The following is a 24268-nucleotide window of genomic DNA, read 5'->3' on the forward strand; positions in this document are numbered from 1 at the left end:
CTTGTCTGCAAAATGTATTTGGTTTGAATAATGTACAAAAAACTGTTGATGAATAGCGTGAGCTATGCGATTTTGATTTTTCGGAATTGAATGATCTCAAAATATTAACGAATTAAGTGGGTCAAAACTTAACATTTTGGCCAAGCAGGTGTTTTTTCTCAACCATGTTACTTATTAACTATTGTTCTTAGCAAAATGTGTCCCAAATTTTTTAGATAGCTATTTCTTCAATCTTTCGAAGAAAAAAATCCATACAACTATTCTCGACAATGGAACTGTTACAACAACAGCAAATAACTGAGTTAATAAATATGTTTGTTTAAAACCAAATAATTACCTTCAAGTCATTACTTTGTATAAGTATACCATCAGCAGGTAACAGGTCACCATATTTTATTTGAGCAATATCACCAACAACAATATCACCAACTGATATTTGACACACTTCGCCACCACGTATGACTGAGAATTTGTGTTCGCCTTCTATGCGATTTTGCAAGCCCCTAAATTGACGTTCCTTGGAATAATCATTAAATGCTGTCACTATGACAACCACTATGACAGAAATTAAAATGGCTAAACCTTCAATCCAGCCATGATGATCTTCCTCCTCTTGTAAAACAGCTAAGAAAAATGCAAAATACATTTTAGAATGAAATATTTCAAATATCCACAAAAGTTACTTACGAGCATCATCGTCGGCGGGTTTATAAAATGATAGGCCAAGTGATACTAATGCAGCTACTTCTAAAATAATAAGCGTTACATCTTGCAAAGCTTCCCATACTAGAGTTAGGAAGGTTTTAGGAGGTTTCGGTGGTATAGTGTTAGATCCAAATGTTTCCCTTCTATGCTCAACATCAGATTTTGAGCCACCCAAACCTAAAATAATAATTTATATTTTTTCGTCGTATTCATTAACAATAATTCTTCCTTGAATATATTTTTACCTTCATTTGGAGATGTATATAGCTTTTTACAAATTTCCATTATACCACCAAATTCTTGAATTTTCTGCACACCCTCTCGTCCCCTGTGCTCCATGATCTCTCGTAATTGCTTAAGAGAAATCCCATATTGAGCCGGTCTTCCATCTATTGTGGCCATTTATAACAATCACTGAAAATAATTTGAAATACGAAAACCAATTAACCAAACTTATATGGACAGGATTAATTTAATATAAAACAATAAAAATTTATTGTGATAAATTTATTCTGAATATCTTTTAAAAACAAAAAATTAAAAAAAAAAAAATAAAAGCAAAGTAAAGTAAATTATATATGACTTCGCATATGATGCCATTTTCGAAAATTCTGGACGATTATCAAATAATTTTAACATACAAGGTTTTCCACTATGAGCGGACCGATATTGAAATGGAATAAATATTTCACCACTAAATATTGTAATATTGGCGCATATTCAGAAATCATAACTTAGGTCGGAACTAGTAAAACAGAAACTAAAAAATAGTTTATAAATAGTTGTAGATCTTATTCACAATTCATAACTAGCTTAGCTATTATTTTCAGATGATAGAAGAAATGTAGAGAAAACAAATATCGATAATAATTATTTTGATTTATAGCGTACTTAATTAAAAAGCTTATAAAGTTGTTAAAAAACTATTTTTCTTCTCTAAAAAATATATATAGGAGCAGCGTAGTTGACTGACTGACCAATATTGTTGTATGTTGGTAATAAGGTTTCTGTTGATTTACAACGACATGATTGAGCTGTACCTAATTTGTTGTATGATAATAGTTGTGTACATTGTGTAATTCACCAGAACGCATTAGTAAACAACTCAACATAATTTCCGCTGTGTACTTTTAGCGCAGTCGTGCTGAAACCACAAGTCGTCCACGTCGAAAAAATAGATAGAACAGTCCTGCAAGGCAAATTTAAGTCATCAAGGTAGTAAATATCCAACAACCAGCCGATACTCAAACACTAATATTAGAAGCAATCTTAAAAATACCTATATCAAGTACAAAAAGACTCAAAGAAAAAGAAACATTTTCAAAGAAGCAAGCTCCTTATCCAAATCAATGCCCACACATCATCCGCAAATTCACTTCCACGCTATTATATTAAATGTCTTTATACAATACGACACTCCATCATCTCCATGTCTATTAAAATTTCACAACAACTCACTACACAACCCTAATAATATTAACGATCATATTATTGCCAATATAGTATCCTAAAATCTATAAAATTAGGAAGGAAATTAATTGGCATAAAAAACCAGCAATGCATAAAAACATCAAATATCCAAAAAGCTATCAGAAATATTTACATTAAAAAGATCCAAATGTTAGAGAATCAATGATCCTTAATCAAATATCAAAACCAATCAGATATCTTAACTACAGTAAATATCAAGAATAATTAGGCTACCCTAACAGATAAGAAAATAAGAAAACAAAGAAAAGGACACATTTCCAATGAACAAAGAACGAGTGTGAGTTGTTTAGTTTTCCCTAATTAATTTGCCCCGAAAAAAACATAAGGTAGACATGTTACATATATCAATGGATAGGGGATTTTGTCTATTTTTCAAAAATATATATAACTTTTGACAATCAAAAAATTCATGGAATAGTTTTTTGAAAAATATGACAAAATTTGCTTTTTATTGTGTTTTTCCAAAGATAAAAATTTTTCAATTGAAATTAAATTTTTATGTATGAATAGTTTTTAATAAAATTTTAGAGTTATTATATAGATTTTGCCATTGAAAATAGAAAACTAAATACAAATTTTGAAATTTGTAATCGGAATCCCATAATTCCCAAAAAAGTGTTGAAAAATCCCAAAAATGGGTTTTTTTAGTTTTTTTGTCTACAATATATCCACACCAAGGCACAGTGGGAGAAATGGCCAATCTAGTGGCGCTTTAAGGAAATTTTAAATTTTAGAATTCTGCTAATTTTTTTTTTTTTTTTTGGTAACTAAGAAACCAACGGATTTTTGTTTTTTTTTGTTTTGTTTTGCTCTCGATATTCGCCCACCTGTGAGCTTTCAAACTTGACATATGTTTTAGCATGTGCATTAATACTTTTCGCACTTTTTTAAAGTTAAAGTTTGTTTACACAACAAAATCATTACTTTATACATATATATTTTTTTGAATTAGTGTTTAAATTGAAATTATTAGGTATGTATTAAATAAAAAAATATGTTTGTGATTTGTGCTTATATGTTTTTGTTCTTAAATGTGGTAAACAAATGCACTGTGTAAAATAGTGTTTTATTATATGTAACTTAAACTTCTGTGGAATAAAAGTTGGGAGTATTCGACGAATTCCGCTCCAATGTTTGGTTTATTTGTTTCTATGTTCTGTTTTCTATGTCCATGTGAAAAATTAGCTGCAACTTTTTGCAACTTTATGATTTTTTACGTTTTTTAGATGCAATGTCAGAGTCTAAACTCACCCTTTTTTTAATTTGGCACTCTGAACCAGTACTAGCAAAAAAGTTTTTGGCGGTGGAAAATCATGTTTTTTCTAATGTTATTGATCCATCAAAATATAACGAAGAGCAATGTCAACAAATTCGTCAACAATTAAGAAATTTTGTTAATAAACTGCGGTACAAGTGGACAACTAGTCACAGAATCATGACAAAATTCGCAGATCGAAATAAAGAATGGTTAGAAGGAGATCTTTTTTTTACAGAACCAGCCATTGATCGTCGTAAATATACAAATTTTTCAGAGTGCTAAACTAAAACTCAAATAAAAAAGGTTTCTTCTATTGTTGATAAGACACCAACAGAAGAGTTAATGTTAGCAACGCGCATTAGTCTTTTCAAATCTGGAAAAAGGAATGTTTCACAAGTTGTTTCAAAATTGAGCGCAGAACCTACAATATCTTCAAAAATGATTAAAACTGTAAATGCTGAGCCAAAAGCACCTATTCCATATACACCTGAGGAAGCTTTGGCCCTATATATAGATGGAGACTACTCAAAAATTACATATAAATTAATGCAATATGGTGCCAAAGAGCGAAATTGTAACATTTATTTAAGCTACGATGTTTTAGCTAAAACTAAAAAAGAGTGTTATACGCGTAACTGAACGTTCAGCAGAAATAAATTTACAGTCTCTTATTAACCATACTGTTGGACGTATATTACAGGGTTTTCCAGCAGCATTTGAGGACCTCGTAGTTGAATGCAATAACAACGATTGCATAATAGCCATTTATAAATGGGATTGTGATGGAAGCAGTGGTCACTCTACTTACAGGCAATGCTTTAATATTCCCGAAACTGGAACTACTGATCAGCATTTATTTGCTGTATGTATTGTACCTTTGCTAATAAAAAATGGATCGTCAATACTATGGGAAAATAATCGACCTTCTTCAACTAGGTTCTGCAGACCTATTAAACTAATTTTTGAAAAAGATTCAGCAGACTTAGTTCGGGATGAGGTTGAAAATGTTAAGAGGCAAATTGCTCAAATTTTACCTACAACATTAAATCATTTGAAAATACAACATGAATTCCATTTGACAATGATTGACGGAAAAGTTTTCAACGCCATAGCGGAGTCATCATCACAGACTTGCGGAATTTGTGGAGCAACTCCAAAATTGTTTAACAATCTGAATATGATTCAGTTGAGACAACCACAAGAACATTTGTACGAGTATGGATTATCAACACTCCATGCGTGGATTCGCTGCTTTGAGTGTATAATTCATATCGCGTACAGACTACCAATAAAAACCTGGCAAGTTCGTGGACAAAATAAAGAAATTGTTCAAGAAACAAAAACAAAAATTCAACTAGAACTAAGAAAACAAATGGGCATCCTGGTCGACATTCCAATGACGGGCTCAGGGAAAACAAACACGGGAAATACTGCCAGAATATTTTTTAAGCAACCGATTTTGGCCTCTACAGTAACTAGCGTACAAATGGAATTAATTAAAGATTTGGAATAATTTCGCGCGCAATGGCTTGTGGGTATACAGTAAACACAGAAGCTTTTCACATATATGCTTTGGAAACTGCAAATATATTTGTAAGTGATTACCTCTGGTTCTACATGCCTCCATCCGTTCATAAAATATTATTGCATGGCGCAGATATTATTAAAAATGTTTCGTTACCAATAGGAATAATGTCAGAAGAATCACTTGAGGCAAGAAATAAAGATTTCCGTAGCTATAGGCTTAACCACACACGAAAACCTCAAGACTACACACTATGGAGGACTTAATACATGCATTGTTGGTTTCGTCAGACCCTTTCATTACATCTAAATCTAAAAGTACCTCAAGGTACTCAAAAAAAACATATTGAAATAGATGATGAGGTCAAGCAACTTCTTTTAAATGTGTATGAGTTACCAGACACCCACATTTCGGAAAGCTCTGACTCAGAATAATTTTCCAAATAGTTTCTTCTAGAACATGTGCAAATATAAAGTAGGATCATATTATTTAAAAAATATTCCATAATTTACATCAAGAATTTGTTACTTTAATTTTTTTAATTAGAAAAAAACAGTAAAAAAAATAAAATTACAAAAACACTACTGCTTTATTTAAAATAATACTATACTTAAAATTAGCTATTTTTTACATATTAACAAAGCAATGCGAAATTAGCAATTTCTTGCACAGACCACAATAAATCAATAAAAAAAATTTAAAAAACATTTTAAATGAAAAAAGAAGAAATAATAATTACAAAAAAATCATCATAGTAGAATTTAGCATTGTCACATTATTCTTATTTTACTTCTCATAAATTTGCATGAATTTCTGATTTTAAGTACTATTATTGGTGCATGCTGAGTGTAGGGTAAAATTCCAAAAAATAAATAAATATAAAAACACCATAATAAAAGAAAAATGGAGACAATCGGGAAATATTTGGACCTGTTGTTATGAAATAACTGGAGTAGGGTGGGTAAAAATGTTGAAAATTTAATTTTCAAATGCGTATATCTCCTAAGTTATAAGAGATAATTGATAGCTACAACGAGGATTTCTGTAGCAGGGATCTTGCTGGTTAAACTTTTTTTTAATCCTCCCTAGTTTATATGTATAACATTCGGCACATCCGATCATACCACTCTCTTTTATTCTGTGTTATTTTATTGGTACTGACAAATCAATTTCGATTTTAAGGTAATAAAAACAAGTAAGAGAGCTATATTCGGCTGTGCCGAATCCTTCCCAAATTATACTTCAAAATACAAATTTTAAATATTTTTAGGCAATCAAAATTTATTTTTTTCCAAAGTTGTTTTTTTAATTTTTTTTTTCCAATTGTTATTTAAAATTTTTTTTTTTACATTTTAAAAAAAAAAATTTTTTGGTGAAAAAAAATTCGGGTTAAAAAATATTTTTCCGATTTTTACCCATTGTAGGTCCAACATACGTCGTTGCAAAGGTCTTTGAAATATCTATTATTAGATATCCATATTGTCTAAATTAATGACTCAGTAATCCAGATATAGGTCAAAAATAGGCCAAAATCGTGGTTGTCCTGATTTTTTCCTCATATCTCAGCCATTTGTGGACCGATTTTGCTGATTTTAAATAGGAAACTTTTCGAAAGCATCTCTGATAGAATTATTGAAGATTTGGATCCCGAAGATATCTGAAATCTTCAGAAAATTGATTTCAACAGACAGACAGACGGACATGGCTTAATCGACTCTAGATATATATACATCATATGCGTCCAGAAATCGTTGTCCGATTTGGATCAAATTTTCAGCACTTAACTTTTAGGCCTAGTGTCACAATATTCCACCCGGCACTCTTCAAAATTTTAACATTTTTTTTCCATACAACTGATTGTCACTCTAATATATAATATTTTAACAATGATTTTGTATTGAAATTGAGTATTGAGACTGATATTAGAATTGATTTTATTTAAACTAAATGTTTTGATTTGTAAATACCAAGGCAAGGATTTTTATGCACTAAAAAATTAAAAATATGCGCTTATAACACTGTACGATACTCAATATTAGACACGAACCGAATGATATACGTCTGAAATAATAAATTAAATGGAGAAAAACTGCGTTTTCCTGTCCTGATCCTGTTTCCTTTTAAAAGGACTTCAAATTTTCAGAGGAGTACATTTTTAAAAAAAATGTTTTAAAATACTTCTGATCATCCTACTATGTCAAATTTGGTGTCAAATGATCAAGAAAGTTGTAAAATATTTCGTATTATTTTTATTTTATCCTCTAAGGATCAAAAGATGTCAAAAATGTACGTTCAAATTTGTATCCTTGAATATCCTTTTAGATTTCCAATATTTTTTTTTTTTAAAAAATAGTGAGTTAAAGATCCAAATATTGAATACCACATGCCAAAATTTCATCAAGAGTTTTCTTTTGATATGAAACTTATTTGTGTTGAATCTTATTTGAATACACACATTTTCGGTAGTGGGCCTTATATGGGAGCTATGACTAATTATGGACCAATCGTCACAAAATTTGGTGGGATGAATTGCGAACATATGAAACATATTTGTGTTGAATTTTGTTTTGATACTGACATATTTCAGAGATTTATGTATATTAATGACATTTTCGAGAATGTTGCTTATATGGGAGCTATGGAATATTGTTGACCGATCGACACGAAATTTGGTCGTGAGAGTTCGGCTTACATAAAACTTAACTGTGCTGAATTTGGTTTGAATATGTTTATAATTAAGATATTTATGAGAGCATAAATTGTATGGGGGATAGGAAAAAAAATGGGCTGATTCTAACCAAATTCAACAGCCTTTGTCCTTGGGGCAATATAAAGATTTGTGCCAAATTTTGTCGAATTATCTTTAAACCTGCGATGGACGGACAGACCTGAGCAGATTGGTATACTTTAAGGTGGGTGTTGGGACAATATTTTTGTATGTTGCAAACAACAGCCCTAACCCTTACCTCCCCCACTATGGTGGTGTAGTTTATAAGCATGCACTTTTCTTAATAAAACTTTTTTGTATACTAATAATTTTTTTTATATTTTAATTTGACCTTTATATATATGTATATAGGATGCAATTTTGACATTTAGTATAGAATATTTGGGTCTTTAACGCACTATTTTTTTAAAAGGAATTTATTGGCAATCTTAAAGGATAAACATTTTAAAGGATATTTTTGACATCTTTTGATCCTTACAGGATAAAATGAAGATAATACAAAATATTTTACAACTCTTCTTGTTCTTTTGACATACAATTTGTCATTGTTGGAATAGCAGGAGTATTTTTAAATATTTTTTGAAAAATGTACTTCTTTGTAACTTTGAAGTCCTAAAAAAAGGACACAGGATCACGAAATGAAAAACTGAAAACACAGTTTTTCTCCATTAAATTTATAGTTTCAGACGTATATCATCCGGTTCGTGTCTAACGAATTTTTTCTCTATTTGTCGGACGGTGTAATATACACTATAAAGACAGAAAATATGCACTAAAAATGACAAAAATATACAATAAAAACAAGTTTTTTATTCGAAATTTATATATTAATGAAAGAAAAATATAAATTTCACTATATTCAGATAGGGCAATTATATGGGGGCTAGGAGAAATAATGGACCGATTCTAACCAAATTTAACAGACTTCGTCCTTGGAGCAATAGAATAGAATAGAGAAGATTGTACCAAATTTTGTCGAATTATCTTTGACAAAAAGACATGATTTCGTTACATCATATGTATACATCCGACGGTAAATGCAGACTGTTCTGCAGGTATTATCGAATTACTTCGTTAGCAAAAGTTTAATGATTGCTTGCGAGCATTAATTTTCTGATATTAGGGTAATACATTAGGGTGGTAGGATCAAAGATCTGGTGGATAAATACTAGAACGGGGTACTTGAGGTCTATGCCCTTAGAGCAAAACATTGGAATATCATACTTTAAGATCCGATTGTAAATGGCAAATATATAACGAAAAATGTAAAAAGGCGACCGCTAAGTTCGGCAAAAAAATTTTTCGTAACTGTCTTGCAAAAATCCATTATATTAGGTGGTGTAGGGGAATTTTTTTTGAGGTACGGTCTAATATACAGTGTATAATATATAATATATGTAATATATGCATTTAAAAGAAAAATATGCATTTACAACAAAATATGCAACAACAAATAGATGCCATTTTGTTGCAAATTCATCGATTCGGAAAGATAAATTGTCCAAAGTGATATTGAGTTACTGACTACAAACATGCATTTGCATAGAAATCCTTGCCCTAGTGATTACAATGTCTATAACCAAAAAAGGGAAATCCCCGTCTTTTGCTATATTAACGTTTTTGGATGACCTTCATCTTCAATTTTGTCAGTTTATTCGTGTCATTTGTGAGAAAAGTTCAACATATTTTAAAGCCAACGATTTATCAAAAATTAGAGATTTTAAAAAAATTTAAAATTGGAGATTCTTCGGTTTACCGCATATAAAGCAAGAGAATTCATTAAAAAAGTCCGTACGTACAACAGAAAGTGGCCCTGGCAATCTTTGCACCTTAAAGAAAGCTGAGTACTCAAGAATGGAAAATTTCTTTATAAGTGGTTTGTAAAACAAAGGGAAACAAATTTTACGATCAAAAGCCAGTCTTCGTATTCTAAAATTAATCAAACCAATACCGCAATTCTGTAACTTTTTAACGACAAAATTTTGTCTTTAAGTAATCCAAATTCGTTAGTTAACAATATTTATCGTTAAGAGATATTGCGAATTAAATTTTACCGAATATTTTCGTTAAAAATAGTCGGTAGATAACGAAATTTGTCGGTAGATTAACGACAAATAAAATGTTCTAGTTAAGCCATAACGATAATTGTTTAGGAGTTAGTTTTGTAACATAAATATTCGAAATAAGTTGCGGCTCGGCTTAACCGACTCTTAGGCATTCGGCGCAGGTCTCTGCTGGCTGGTTTCGATAACACAATAAACATAGCATACATAGTAGTATTATTTTAGGACTTTTTTAGCTTGAAAAGCAATAAAAACCACTGTGAAATATTAGGACATTATGAGACCTTGTGAATTGACCAATTATATTTATTTTGAAAAGCAATACAAATCACTGTGAAATATTAGGATAATATGATATGATAAGATACGTTGTGAATTGACCAATTATATTAATTTTAGAAAATAATATTCGAATTTTAAGAGCAACTTTTATTTGGGGCATAATATCCATAATTAACACATTTCTGGAGTGTATAATGTTTATCCCTATATTCAATTTCCATTTTTGGCGATGTGATACGATTATAAACTTATATAAAAGTTACAAAATAGTTTTTAAGACAGTATTCTAAGAAGGAAATTCATCTGAATTGGTCGACTGTCCTTATAACAATACATATCCAAATTCTGAATTAATGATCACTTGTGGTGGCATAGACATATGTATTACACTGGGTTACTTTTATTTTTAGAAAAAAACTCTTGTTCTTTTGTTTTCAGTAGGTTTCGCGAACATATTTAGGTGAGCTGATGCTTGATTTTTATATATAAATGCGATTATTTATTCACACGACTACGAATTTATCTCCAAACACGAAAAAATAGTAAATATTTTTATGATTTTTTAATTTTAAAAATATTGACATTTATATTTTTAACTATATTCGTCGTTAAAATTTATTACCAAGAGATATCGTTAACTTCAAATAGTGAATATTAAATTCGTTAAAGCAACTGATAGTTTTCGTTACTTAACGACATCGGTAGGAAAGTATAAAAAGTTATAGAATTGCGGTACAAATCAGGTTTTAATGACAGTGAAGGATAGAATTAGATATTTAAAAAACACAGGCGAGAAACTGTTATCGAAACCTAAACTTATTGATCTATTTGTGAAAGAGTTTAAGGATTACGTTGATGGGCATGGTTTTACCAAATCTACATTGCCGGCGAATCCCGTTTATATTATAGTTTGCTTCCAAGTCACACTCTTGTCAAAAGTAATGAGAAAATGGCTCACTGAAGAAAAATATGTAAAGAGCGAATGCTGATATAAACAACTGGATTCAAGAATTTTTTTTTTGATAATTAATACAATTTTTATTAACAAGCCCATTGGGCCAAATAAGGCTTACAAACTACTCACTTCGCAATCACTTAAAATTATTTGGGTATTAACTTGGATAATAAACTAGATATTAAATTAAACATAAAATGTTGATTTTCGGTTAACCGGTTTATCCGGTTTTTATCACTCGGTTAACCGGTTTTTAAAAATTAGGTGTAAAATTAAGAAATCTCATGGTTTTGTACATTTTTTATATGCATTGTACACACATTATTGGTCTGATTTGAAACCTAAACTGCTGATTTACAGTACAAACCTATTTAGATTGATATTTTTAAGAATTACAATTATTCTAAATAGTAGAGGACGATGAGTTTACTTAAAAAATTTTTTAAATTTAAATTGCACATAATGAAACTATTAAAAATTTAAATTAAATTCCGCATAATTCTAGAAGTTAAGTTAAATCTTAATAATGATTCATTATAAACTTAGTGATGATTTCACCAAACGTTAAGTTGAATTTGATGTGCATACCTTCTTTCAATCAATTTGACTTCACTAGTGTGTTTTGTTCTTAAAATTTTATTATGTTATGGTGTTTTCTTTTCTGGCATAAATGCTGCATTTATTCTGCCTTTTACCTTTCTTTGTGTTCTTTTCTGAAAAAAATGTAGTTTGGTCGTGTTCTTTTCTAATAATGTTACCCTAAAACCCTGAAGATATGCTACATGTTTCACCCTCAATTTTATCAAAGGGTTAGAAATGCACCACTTTTTTGTAAGCAAAAAGTATAGTTTTTTAATATTTAGTAGCTACATAAAAGAAAATTGCATAAATGGTAATGATTTTGTTCTATTGTGATCGTTAAAAATGCAACACATTATGAGGGTATGGGTAACATTTAATAAATGGTACACAATATATAGGCAACATTTTGTGTCAGAAAAGAAAACGCCATTAATCATTTCGTTAGCTTAGTGTACAAAGTCCTTTTCAGAAATATTACAGGAGAGACAAAAAACGTACTAAAGTCCATGATTTGAAATATTTATGAAACCTGTAATGGAGTTTAATTACTTACATATTTGGTATGATTTATAATGACAAATAAGCACAACTAAGAATTAGTGCGTTTGCATCTTACAGGTCTTTTTTTGGGACTTGTAACATTTTCTGTTTCATATCAGAAAGTCGAGGTGATAATAAATTTCAAAATTATCAAATATTTAATTAAAAAATTGAGTTACATTTTTTGGTTCAAATTTAATGAATAAACCGATCATTAAAAAAAGAATTATATAGATAGTAACATATTTATATTCAATTCCATTTGACTGAGATAATAACTTTGAAATTATTACAAAATAAAATGGACTTAGCACTTTTGTATATTCATAGTTATTTAATATTAACCATTCCTGACTACCAAAAACTATAAATTTTAAAGATGTATATACTTTATTGGATATTTTATGTTTTCTACACATATATGACGGTTAATCGGTTTTTTCGATGTCGCTTAACCGAAAAACCGGTTTTCTAAAAAAGGCCAATTTTCGGTTAACCGACAAACTGGTTTTTTAAAAACACTAGTAAACACAATTTAAATTTTTTTCCAGTTGTTTTTTCGAAATTGTTTTTTAATTTTTTTTTTAAATTTTAAAATAAAATAATTTATTAAAATTTAAATAAAAATTTTTAATTTAAACATTTTTTTTTAATATTTAGTGAAAAAAATTTGTTGGTGAAAAAAAATTCGGGTTAAAAAATATGTTTTCCGATTTTGACCCATTGTAGGTCCAACTTACTATTGTCTTATATACGTCGTTGTACAGGTCTTTGAAATATCTATCATTAGATATCCATATTGTCCATATTAATGATTTAGTAATCCATATATGGGCAAAAATAGGTCATGAATCGTGGTTGTCCTGGTTTTTTCCTTATATCTCATTTGTGGACCGATTTTAAATAGCAACCGAGCCGGAAGAATTTCGGAGATATTGATGTATGAATCATTTATGTAAGTTATTTGGGGGCTTCGGAAAGTTGATTTCAACACACAGACGGACATGGCTATATCGATTCCGAGAGGATTTATACGAAGAAGAAAACAAAATTATAGTGGTCGATTGTATAACATTGATAAATATATGCATACAATAGCCTTTAGAAAATGATAAGCCGACAACAGCACTATATGAACTACGTGATTCAGTTGTTATTTTAATAAATAATTTACCAAAAATGCAACTCAAAATTTTCAATTTCTTTAAAAAGTTTTAAAATTTAAATATGTCAATAAAAACAATTCTATTTTTAAAAATTACATCAAATTTTGGGTTCTGTTATCGCGAAAATATTACAATAAATGAAATGAAAAAAAGTTTTCGCGACAGCTCTGGTTTTTAATTAGTCAATAATTAATTTTTATATCTTCCAAAAAAATCATAGTCTGCCAAAAAAACAACAAATACACAAAGCTTGCACATCCAAGCATACGTTTTGTTGTTTTTTTGTCAAAGCATGCAATACATTGTGTTTTTTGATGAAATTTTCAGAGGTTGTCTCGGATTTTTGCTCATATCTCCGTTATTTATGGACGGATTTTGCTGATTTTAAATAGCAAAATTCTCGAAAGTATGTCTGACAGAATTGTTGAAGATTTGGATCCCGAAGATATCTGGGGCCTTCAGAAAATTGATTTCAACAGACGGACAGACAGACAGACAGACAGACAGACAGACAGACAGAAAGACAGAAAGACAGACAGACAGACAGACAGACAGACAGACAGACAGACAGACAGACAGACAGACAGACAGACAGACAGACAGACAGACAGACAGACAGACAGACAGACAGACAGACAGACAGACAGACAGACAGACAGACAGACAGACAGACAGACAGACAGACAGACAGACAGACAGACAGACAGACAGACAGACAGACAGACAGACAGACAGACAGACAGACAGACAGACAGACAGACAGACAGACAGACAGACAGACAGACAGACAGACAGACAGACAGACAGACAGACAGACAGACAGACAGACAGACAGACAGACAGACAGACAGACAGACAGACAGACAGACAGACAGACAGACAGACAGACAGACAGACAGACAGACAGACAGACAGACAGACAGACAGACAGACAGACAGACAGACAGACAGACAGACAGACAGACAGACAGACAGACAGACATGACTCCGCTATCTATAAGGATCCAGAATATATATACTTTATAGGGTCGGAAATGAAAAATGTAGAAATTACAAACGGAATGACAAACTTATATATACCCTTCTCACGAAGCTGAAGGGTATAATAACAATTATTTTGACAAAAAAAATAAAAATCAAAGTCTGACAAATACTCCTGACCAAAAAAAAAAAATCAAACTTTGACAAATATTTCGTCTGAAAAGTCTGAAAAATATTTCTGACAAAAAAATAAAAATCAAGTCTGACAAATACATCAAAAAAAAAAATAACAAATATTTTTGACAAAAAAATTAAAATCAAGAATTTGTTTGTTTTTTTTTTGAAAATATAGTTGAAAACGATCAAAATGGTATGCTTGACTATCCGATATTTTCTTGTGATGGCGTTTTTTCCTTTTGAAATTTCAAGAATTCTTATTTTCGGTCCCTGGTTTTAGTCGTATATTGGCCCAATGGGCTCGATTATTTAAACAATGAATGAAATGAATATAGGTGTTATGGACTACAGTTGTAACGAAAAGTCTTTTATACATTAGTAATTTCGACAATTGTCAGATTGGAATGCATTGCATTGGGCGTTATAAACAATCTTCATTGTCCAAGATCTTTTGTAAATATCATCAATTTAACTCACTGTTATTGAGAAATAGATTATAGGAAACCAATCCATATTTCTTTACAAGTTAGGTTAGGTTTTCCAGGCAGCCACGAAATAAGGAAGATAGAAAGAGCAGCTCACATGGGTCCATCAATGGTCCTTTTGTGTTATGAGTGAAACAATTTTACTTTCGCTCGCTATTTGTCTATTATTTTCTTATTATTACAAATTTTATTATTGTTTGTCAAAAATTATATGTTATTTGAACGAATGAAGGTATTCTGCTACACAATTGATTAATAATTGCAATATAATGGAAGATCAGTGAGTAAAGATTCTCCTCTAGTAATCACACCTAAAAAACTAGGAATGAGTAACTTAAATCCAAAAACCTCTAACCCACCCCACCCCAAAAATCATGTAATTTGAAGTGGATATAATAATGTTGTATAATTAAAAAGCAGACCCATTGGGATACTAATAAGAATTTTATACTTTTAAAGAAATTCAAAATTACCATTAGTTTTGTTTATAAAATTTGTATATCTTTGAACTACATTAGATGTTTGATGCTTTATATGTTTATTTTCTTTTAATTAAAAAAAAAAAACTAAAAATAACATCGAGTACATGCATACATGTGTATGTACTAGGGTATTCATTCGACTAATGATCGTTCGATTAATCGAATAATTTCTTACGAATAATTATTCGAACAATTTAAAAATGGTCATTTTCGAATAACGAATAATTCGAACAATTCTATATAGAATAATCGAATAAAACGATTAAATGTTCATATACTATATTTAAATTTATTAAATTGCTTAAAATTATTCATAATTCTAAAAAGTTATGACTCACAAAAATTGTATTGTTTCTGAAATTCGACAAATAACTAAAGACAAAGAGACTTTCGATCACTGTAGATGAATATTACGATAGCTCCTTCTATAAAAATATAAATATTACTGCAAGAAATTACAATTCTTAAAACAAATCTTTCAACATTTTTAACTTAGGACTTGAACCAATGAAAATAAAAGGTACGAAATAAAATATTTGTTATTTAGCTGGCGAAATATTAGAAGAATCGCAATTAATAATCAAAATTTTAACTTAGATTAAAGTGGAGTTGAATGTGATGGGGAATGTGATTTTGAAACGGTCGGCAAAAGTGATATTGAGGATGACATTTATAATGATTACATTGAAATAGATGAAGGACATGATCTTAAAATATATGTATATAAGTGATGTTATTAACCGCGTACGTAAGTGTTGCAAAATATTTAATAAATCGAATGCTAAACACAAATATTTCAAACTAACGTTTTATTGCAAGAACATCGTTGAACATATTTGTCTAACATGGTAATAAACTTTTTGCGTATTTGTAAATGCGTCAATCATGCACTGTCTGACTTCAAATTAGCCATGTTCACTGACAATGATATCAAGCTTTGGACAGATTCCCTTTATTATGTAATACCCCAAGACCACTTTATTAAGCAAAGATCCGGCAATGTTGATAGAGCTTGATGTATAATACAATTTGTTATAAATAATTTAGAAATAGTGAATGATTAATTTACTAAAGAATTAGTTATTCAATTTAAAACCCGAATTAATGAACGACATACAAAAGTTCTTAATACGTTTATATTGTATTTGAATTCAGGATCATGCCCAACTAGCTCAAATTTTTTAAAGCATAGCTCCAAAACGGAAACTATAGGGTTTGCTAGTCAATTGTTTTCTAGATTTTTCGGAAGGGGATTCTGATGAAAATTTAACAATGGACATTGTTTTTGAATGTTTTTTAACATTATCAGTACTTGAATTTTTAACTTTAACGTTATATTTTGTTTTCCTTTAACAATAAAATATTTAAAAACCTACATCAAAACTTCATTCTTTACTTTTTTAAAAAAAATTTAATTATTCGAATAATTCGATTAATTTTAAACGTGTGATCGAATTATTCGACCAAGTTAAAATCTCTTATTCGAATTATTCGTTTTATTCGAACAAGAGAAAATTCGAATACCCTAGTATGTACATTCTTCACTCTCTCTAAAGCAACGGTTCTCAAATGGTGGAACATATGAACATGTCAAGGGGTCCGCGAAGAACTCAAGAAACCATTAAGCTTAAACACCTTTTTTGAATTATAATATTTCTTTCTTTACTTTAATATTTTTACAGCTAAATAATTTACTTCGGAATCATTTTATTACGTCTTTTGATGAAATATCTGATATATTTCAAGAAGATATAATAGAAATGACGTGTATCTCGTGTGCCAAAGTATATTTTGATATATTACAAAGTTTTCGCGCTTGTTGGCTCTGAAGACTTGATGCTTTTAAGAGCTTATAAAACGAAATTGCCTGAATTGTTTTAACTACTAGTTGATAAAAAGTTGATAAATCCAAATTAAAATTGAGGCAATACAAATTGAATATGAGAAATGCAATTCAAAATTCAGAAAATATAAATTGTAATTTCGAAAAGCAAGTTAATATTAAGACAAAGCAATATAAATTAATAAATCCACATTAATATTAATAAAAAGCTAAAATAAATTGAGAATTCCAAATTAATATTGAAATATGAAAATTTAAGTTGAGAAAATTCCACTTGATGCTGAAAACACCTAAATTAATATTGAGAAATAATAAATTTCCATTAGGTTTAAACAAACTTAAATACATAATCGTAGCATGTTTTTTTATAAAAATACCTATTACTTAAAAAATAACATACAATTTTTATTTCTTAAATTTAATTTCTATTTCTCAATTTCAACTATGGGTTTCTCAATATTAATTTGGATTTCTCTTTTTTAATTAGTTTTTTCTCAATATTAGAATGCTTTTCTAAATTTCACCGTGTTATTTTTCAATATTAATTTGGATTTCATGTTTTCAGTTTCTATTTTCTCAATATTAGTTCTCTCAAATGTGTAAAACGAATATGAAATAAAATGGACCGTGGTTTCAATAAAATGTGTCAGGGGCCGTGAAGCAAAAACGTGTGAGAATCCCTGCTCTAAAGTGTTCATATTTTGCAAGTTTTTACAAATTCTTTTGCTTAAAAGTGTAAGAACACGCATCTATTACTATCCTACTCATTTTCGCATTTATGAACAATTGCTGCTGAATATTACGATTTTTCACAATTATGTATTCTCAAGAAATGTAGTACTGAAATTTGTAATAAAATTAACAAAGTTCTATTTCTTTAATCTGGGTGATTAGAAAATTTACCAAGTACAAGCAAACGATAATTTTTTACTTAGTTTGTTATTTTAAAGAATTTAACATCTAATTATACATATGACGAGTGTGTATAAGATTTATGGATTTATACTGTTTGTTTTTGGTAATTATTAATGCTAAAGATTGTGTGTATGTATTCCAACTAACAGTATGTTGATAGTTGGTATAGATAGATATATCTAGTTGCATGTACATACATACATGAATGTAAAGATGAAGAGAACAGAAATATCTATGCATCCGGATCAAAAAGAACCTTAAAATTTTGCGTTTTCCAAAATGAATTGTTTCTTAACTTCTGCTGAAGTGTGGTTTAAGAAAATCACATCATTTTATTTATGTGAGGCGGATGACATCAACCTACTACCGTGGTCATTATTCACTTGAATTAACGTATTATTAATTTCTATACATAAGTATTACGAGGTTGCTAACATACTGTTGAGTGGGAGGAGAAGGGTTTTTGGGAGAAAAACAATTTTTAATAGATTTTTTTTTAATATACCTCTAAAACTTTCTTTATAACCAAAACCAGCAAAAAATCCAATTGCCCTCCACCGTTTATAGGTAGACGTATTTTATGAGCTGTCTATATTTTCTTTTTGTACACTTTCAACAACTCAATTTAATATTAATAACACTATTGGCATTTGTTTTTATTTCAACACATATACGCGCCTATGTTATCCGCATCAAACGAACACGCACCACCCGACCACTAGTATTCAATTTGGAAAGCTGACTAAAAAAAGTTTTCGATAAAAAAAGATATTTTTATAATAAATTTTGTGTGTATATCTTCAATGATATCGTCATGGAGTTGCCATAGAAAAACACATTTTTAGACTTTAGCTGCACAATGCTGCCAGAAAGTTATTTCTAAAATGTTTTCGAAATTTGCGATAACTACATAGGGTTTACGAACGAGATTAAACCCCATTAACACAAAGCCAAATTAAATTCATTTATCTAGCGTTTACACATTATAGTAGCGGTTTGAAAAACTCAATACATTCACACTTTTGCACTAACACCATTACACATGCAGCCACCTGCAAACCACTGTCAAGTGAATTTAGTCAGCTGGATGGCCAATAAATAATTTGAGACAAATTTACTTGATGGTGGTAAAATAATAACTCTATTTAAACTTATTTTATGTATTTTTTGTAAAATAAAATAGTACAAATAGCCATTAATGCGTATCGGTTTCTTAAAAAATATAAATTTATATGAATATAATTGTTAACACAAACATTTTCCCCAGAAATTTTTGTATTTGAATAAAAATAAGTGCTTATATTTAAAAAGTTTATTTATATAATTCTCTGCAATTTTCTTATATATGTGGCTTTTTGGGAACCTCATTTTGCTTCGCTAAAATTTACAAAATGAACTTTTACTAGCATGTGTAGACATCTACGAGCAACTTGTAGACATTTCAAAGTATTTTTGATAATAATACGTATTATCGACTTGCATCAATTTACGTTATCTAGCGGTTACACAAGCAAGTAACTTTTGCAAAAACTCAACACATTCCCCAGTTGGCCAGAAACGACGAAATTTTCGTCGATGTTGTCTTCAGGACATTTTATAATTTTTCGTCTATACAATGCCTGTGAGGACAGGTATAAATCAAAGTCGCATATGTTGTCGTGTTTGAAGCTCCATTGGCGAAAAAAGTAACGAAACAGTGTGACGATGAACCTTCAGATCTTTTGCTATTTTCTTGAAAATCCATTATAGCAAAACATCTGAAGGTTCATCGTTTCAAAATCCATTAATCAGTAAGAGGATGACTTGAATATTTAAAGAAAACCTGGATCAGTAAAAGGTCTGACAGATATTACCAATATCAAATACTGTCGAACAACTCTTTCGAAGAGCACCGAACACTTCTATCAGAAAAGCAGCTCGTGAAGTTAAATACTCTGATTATTTTGTGCGCAGAGCCAAAGCTAATGCTGGGTTGAAGTCGTATAAAGAGTTCTTTAACTTTAAAAGCAAAAGAACTAGAGACAAAATTGAGGGCAAATTTTATAAAAATATACACCTGGATGATGAAACTTATGTGCTGGCAGACATTTTACAACTTCCGGGTCAAAATTTGTATGTGGCTGACGAGGTAATGTTCAAGAATAATACCGGTCAAAAAAAAAGACAAACTAAATCCCCCGTAATTAAATGAATTGATTATTATTTAAAAATGAATTAAATAAACTGTATAATTTTATTTATTTGAAATTTTTTATTTGCGTTATTAATAAATATGTTTAGAATTAATAAAATTATTTAATATAATTAATTAATAAAAAAACAAATATATATTTCTACAAAAAAAGTCTGGTGACAAAGTGGGTATATTGACGACCTGATGGATTATGTCCACTATACTGTCATCAACGACAAATTGGAGGATACAGTATCTAACTGTCATCAACGAATACATGAGAGAGAAGTCGTGTTTACGGTGCGTTTACACATGCAAGTAGATTGAGGAAAGTTGAGAATACGTATTATTATCGAAAATGTCGAAAATACATCGAAATGTCTACAAGTTGCTTGAGCGTTTACACATGCAAGTAAAAGTTCATTTTAAAAATGTCGTCAAAACGTAAACACATTATTATTAAGAGTTGCCTAGGATACCACATACATATATTTGTAGGGAAATAATTGTTATAAATAATTATTATTATTACTTTAATGAGATTAGTGCTCTTAAATTAATTTAATAGCGTTCTTTATTCATATTTGAAGAGAAAAAACAATTTTTTTTACAAATATACATAAAATAAGTTAAAAATATAATAATTATTTTACCACAATCCAGTAATTTTTTTTAAATTTTTTTAGTTAGGCAACTCTGTTTGTGTTTTTGACACTTTATTGCAGTAAGTGTCAAAAAATCACTGTCCATCGAAATTCACTAGGCAGTGAGCTGTAAGTGGCTGCATGTGTGCTTGTGTTAGTGCAAAAGTGTGAATGTATTGTGTTTTTCGAACTGTTACTTGCATGTGTAAACGCTAGGTTATAGTCGTCGATGACAACTTTTACCACATTTCACCCATATGATCATCAACGACAATGTGCATGATGATGTTGCTCACATTGTCGTGTACGATTTAAGTGCCCTTTGTTCGAAAAAGTCGTCAATGATTTGTATGGGCTGTCACCTACGTGTCGTCTAGGATTTAACATTGTCGTGTACTCATCGTCGACGTTGTCTTGAAGACATGGCCAACTGGGTACTTGCATGTGTAACCCAATGTCTCCACGTAGCAAAATTTATTGCTGCAATTGTAAAATTTTTTTTTATAAGCTGTCAGTTCAGTTGTCATTAATGTAAAATTTCTACTTTCTATGATTCGATGCGATTAATTCATACATATTTAATTTATTTAAGTACCAAAAGTAAAAACAAAAAAGAAATTAGTGAAAAAAATCATTCAACACAAAATATAAGCAAAATACACCTCAGTTTTCCATAGAACTTCTCGTGTTGAATATTTTGTATTTGTGATGGACGTTTTCTCCACCTAACGCCCTGTCTATACTTGACAAATATTTATCATAACAATAAATGACATTTGTTGTCAAGACAAAGTTGTCTTAGCAAAAGCACTAACAATTTTGTCATAACGAAGCAATAATACTAATAAATGGAGACTATACCTGATAATTTTTTATCTTGACAACGATTTTGACGTTTATCATGATAAAAATTTATCAAGTATAGACAGGGGGTTAAGCAGACATGCGCAGCCCTAGGGTTCTATAAGTCGATTGTTCGATTATTCGAACAATCGACTTTTTGCAGAAAAAAGTCGAACAATCGATTATGTTATCTCAAAAGTCGATAAAAGTCAAAAATAGTCGATAAAAGTCAAAAAAAGTCGAATAGTCGATAAAAGTCGAAAATAGTCGATAAAAGTCGAATAGTCGATAAAAGTCGACTTTTTAGATTGTTAAACAAAAAAATTTAATTGCAACATTATACTAAAACTATTCCAATTTGGTACACTTGCATTTTTTGTAGTATATGCTAATATAAATAATAAATAAATGTTTATAAATTAAAGCTTTTTTCTACGCAACATTCTTCTAACTATTATCGCCTTGATAAATTTAATTTTTATTGCTAAACATTACAAAAGGCGCATCAATAAATGTAGAAACTATGTATTTTTTACAAGAAATGGTAAAAAGTTGAAAATAGTCTAAAAAATTCGAAAAAAGTCGATTTAACTAAAAAGTCGAAAGTTCGAAAAGTGGACTTTTATAAATTACCAAAAGTCGAAAGTTCGAAAAGTCGACTTTTTAAAAAACGAAAAAAGTCGAAAGTTCTAAAAGTCGACTTTTTAAAAAACGGAAAAAGTCGAAAGGTCAAAAAGTCGACTTTTTGTTTCAGCTATAGAACCCTACGCAGTCCATACCACAATTGTGGAAAATAAAATCACACGTATTCTTATGCTCTTACATTTTAGTAGTCGTCACAGATTATTACAGATAAGAGACCATTGACAGCTGTCAAACAAGTAATTTCGAACCGTATGGTTTTGTTTACATTTTTTTTTAAATTTTTTCAATTCTGCCATTAAGGCAGATCTTAGAGCGAGAGAAAAAATAAAATGTAGTAAAAAATCGATGAGTGTGTGAGACGAGATATAGAAAGATAAATTTATATGTTTGTCCCTCTTTTAAATCTACCGTGGTTTATTATACATTTTCTTTTGTTAATTTTTCGTAAATTTTTTTTGTTTGCCTCCGCCATGTTGCTAAAAACAGCTGATTCGGGTCTATGTTAGTCTATGGTAGTCGTTGTCTACTCAACGAGACAACTAGGAATACGCATGAGCACTGGTGTATGACTTTTTCTTTATTTTTCAGTTTTTGTATTTGTGTGTTTGTAGGTGCACTGAATAAAATAAAGAATTGAATGTGTTGGTGAGAGGATTTATTTTTGCGAACCTCTGACCTAAAGCAATCGCTCTGATGTTGTTCTGCCGACGTTATTGCTTGTGCTTAGCAATAAAAATTGCTACGTGGAGACATAGGGTAAATGCCAGGTTAATGTGTAACTGCAGAATTATGGGCAAAGTAAACACATTTACAGTTAGTTTGAACTAAAGGTTTAATAGAAAGTTAAAAATAAACAAAACCGTCATAAGTTAAATCAAAATAATCCATATATATTTTTCAATGCATTTTTCGGTTAAATTTAACTGAAAAGAGACGAAAATCATTAAGTTATGACATAACTGGTATTTGTGTTATTAAGCATTGACTAACTAAAAATTAAAATTTGAGTTTAGTGTTAACATAAAATTATTTTTTTTTTTTTGCTAATCCTAAGTCTCCACGTAGAAATTTTTATTGATAAACACAAGCAATAACGTCGGCAGAACAACAGCACAGCGATTTCTGATTGCTTTAAGTGGAGAAAACGATCGTCACAAATACAAAATTTTCAACGCGAGAAGTTCTACGAAAAACTGATGTGTATTTTGCTTATATTTTTTGTTGAATGATTTTTTTCACTAATTTCTTTGTTTTTTTACTTTTGGTACATAAATAAATTAAATATGTATGAATTAATCGCACTGAATCATAGAATGAAGAAATTTTACATTAATGACTACTCAACTGACAGCATATTGCTTATAGGGTTTTTACAGTTGCGTACATTTAACATCTACCATCAATTTGCAAAGATGTTAACATCTTCCCATAAGAATTACACAGGGCTGAGTGCCAACATCTTTCTACATCTTTAAAAAATGTTCTATCTCATTTCGTTCCACATAACATCTTTCGATTATTTTAGTGTCATCACTAATAAAATGGCATTTATATTAAAAAAAAATGTAAACAAATATTTGTATAATAATGAGGGTGACATTTTATATGCTTGAAATTTATTATTTTCTTATTTAATTTGATAGTATAAAAAAGAAAACAAGACTTAATTCATTTTGTTTTCATAAAAACAATTTGATTTTCAATATTCTTGCAATTTTACTGATGGTATATGTTAGATGTTGCAAGTGTGAACAAATCTTTCAAGTTTTCAACATCTTCCATACG

At 29.8% G+C, this 24268-nt stretch overlaps 1 protein-coding gene across 10 annotated transcripts in view; it reads right to left on the minus strand.

Moving 5' to 3' along the window:
• The window catches only part of PMCA (plasma membrane calcium-transporting ATPase 3), a 141701-nt gene that overhangs the window by 110771 nt on the left and 6662 nt on the right, over positions 1-24268 (minus strand). For 6 of the 10 annotated variants that reach the window (XM_065514656.1, XM_065514655.1, XM_065514653.1 and 3 more), the window contains exons 1-4: positions 18684-18923; positions 951-1119; positions 688-882; positions 338-624 (exon numbers count right to left, since the gene is read on the minus strand). In XM_065514656.1, the coding sequence (XP_065370728.1) occupies positions 338-624; positions 688-882; positions 951-1107 (639 nt within the window). In that variant the 5' untranslated portion in view covers positions 1108-1119; positions 18684-18923. Of the gene's footprint in view, positions 1-337; positions 625-687; positions 883-950; positions 1120-18683; positions 18924-24268 lie in introns of those variants that run through there. The other 4 variants (XM_065514650.1, XM_065514649.1, XM_065514647.1 and 1 more) reach the window with 2 other exon arrangements.

Source organism: Calliphora vicina, chromosome X (genome assembly GCF_958450345.1).
Source record: "Calliphora vicina chromosome X, idCalVici1.1, whole genome shotgun sequence".
NCBI lineage: Eukaryota > Metazoa > Arthropoda > Insecta > Diptera > Calliphoridae > Calliphora > Calliphora vicina.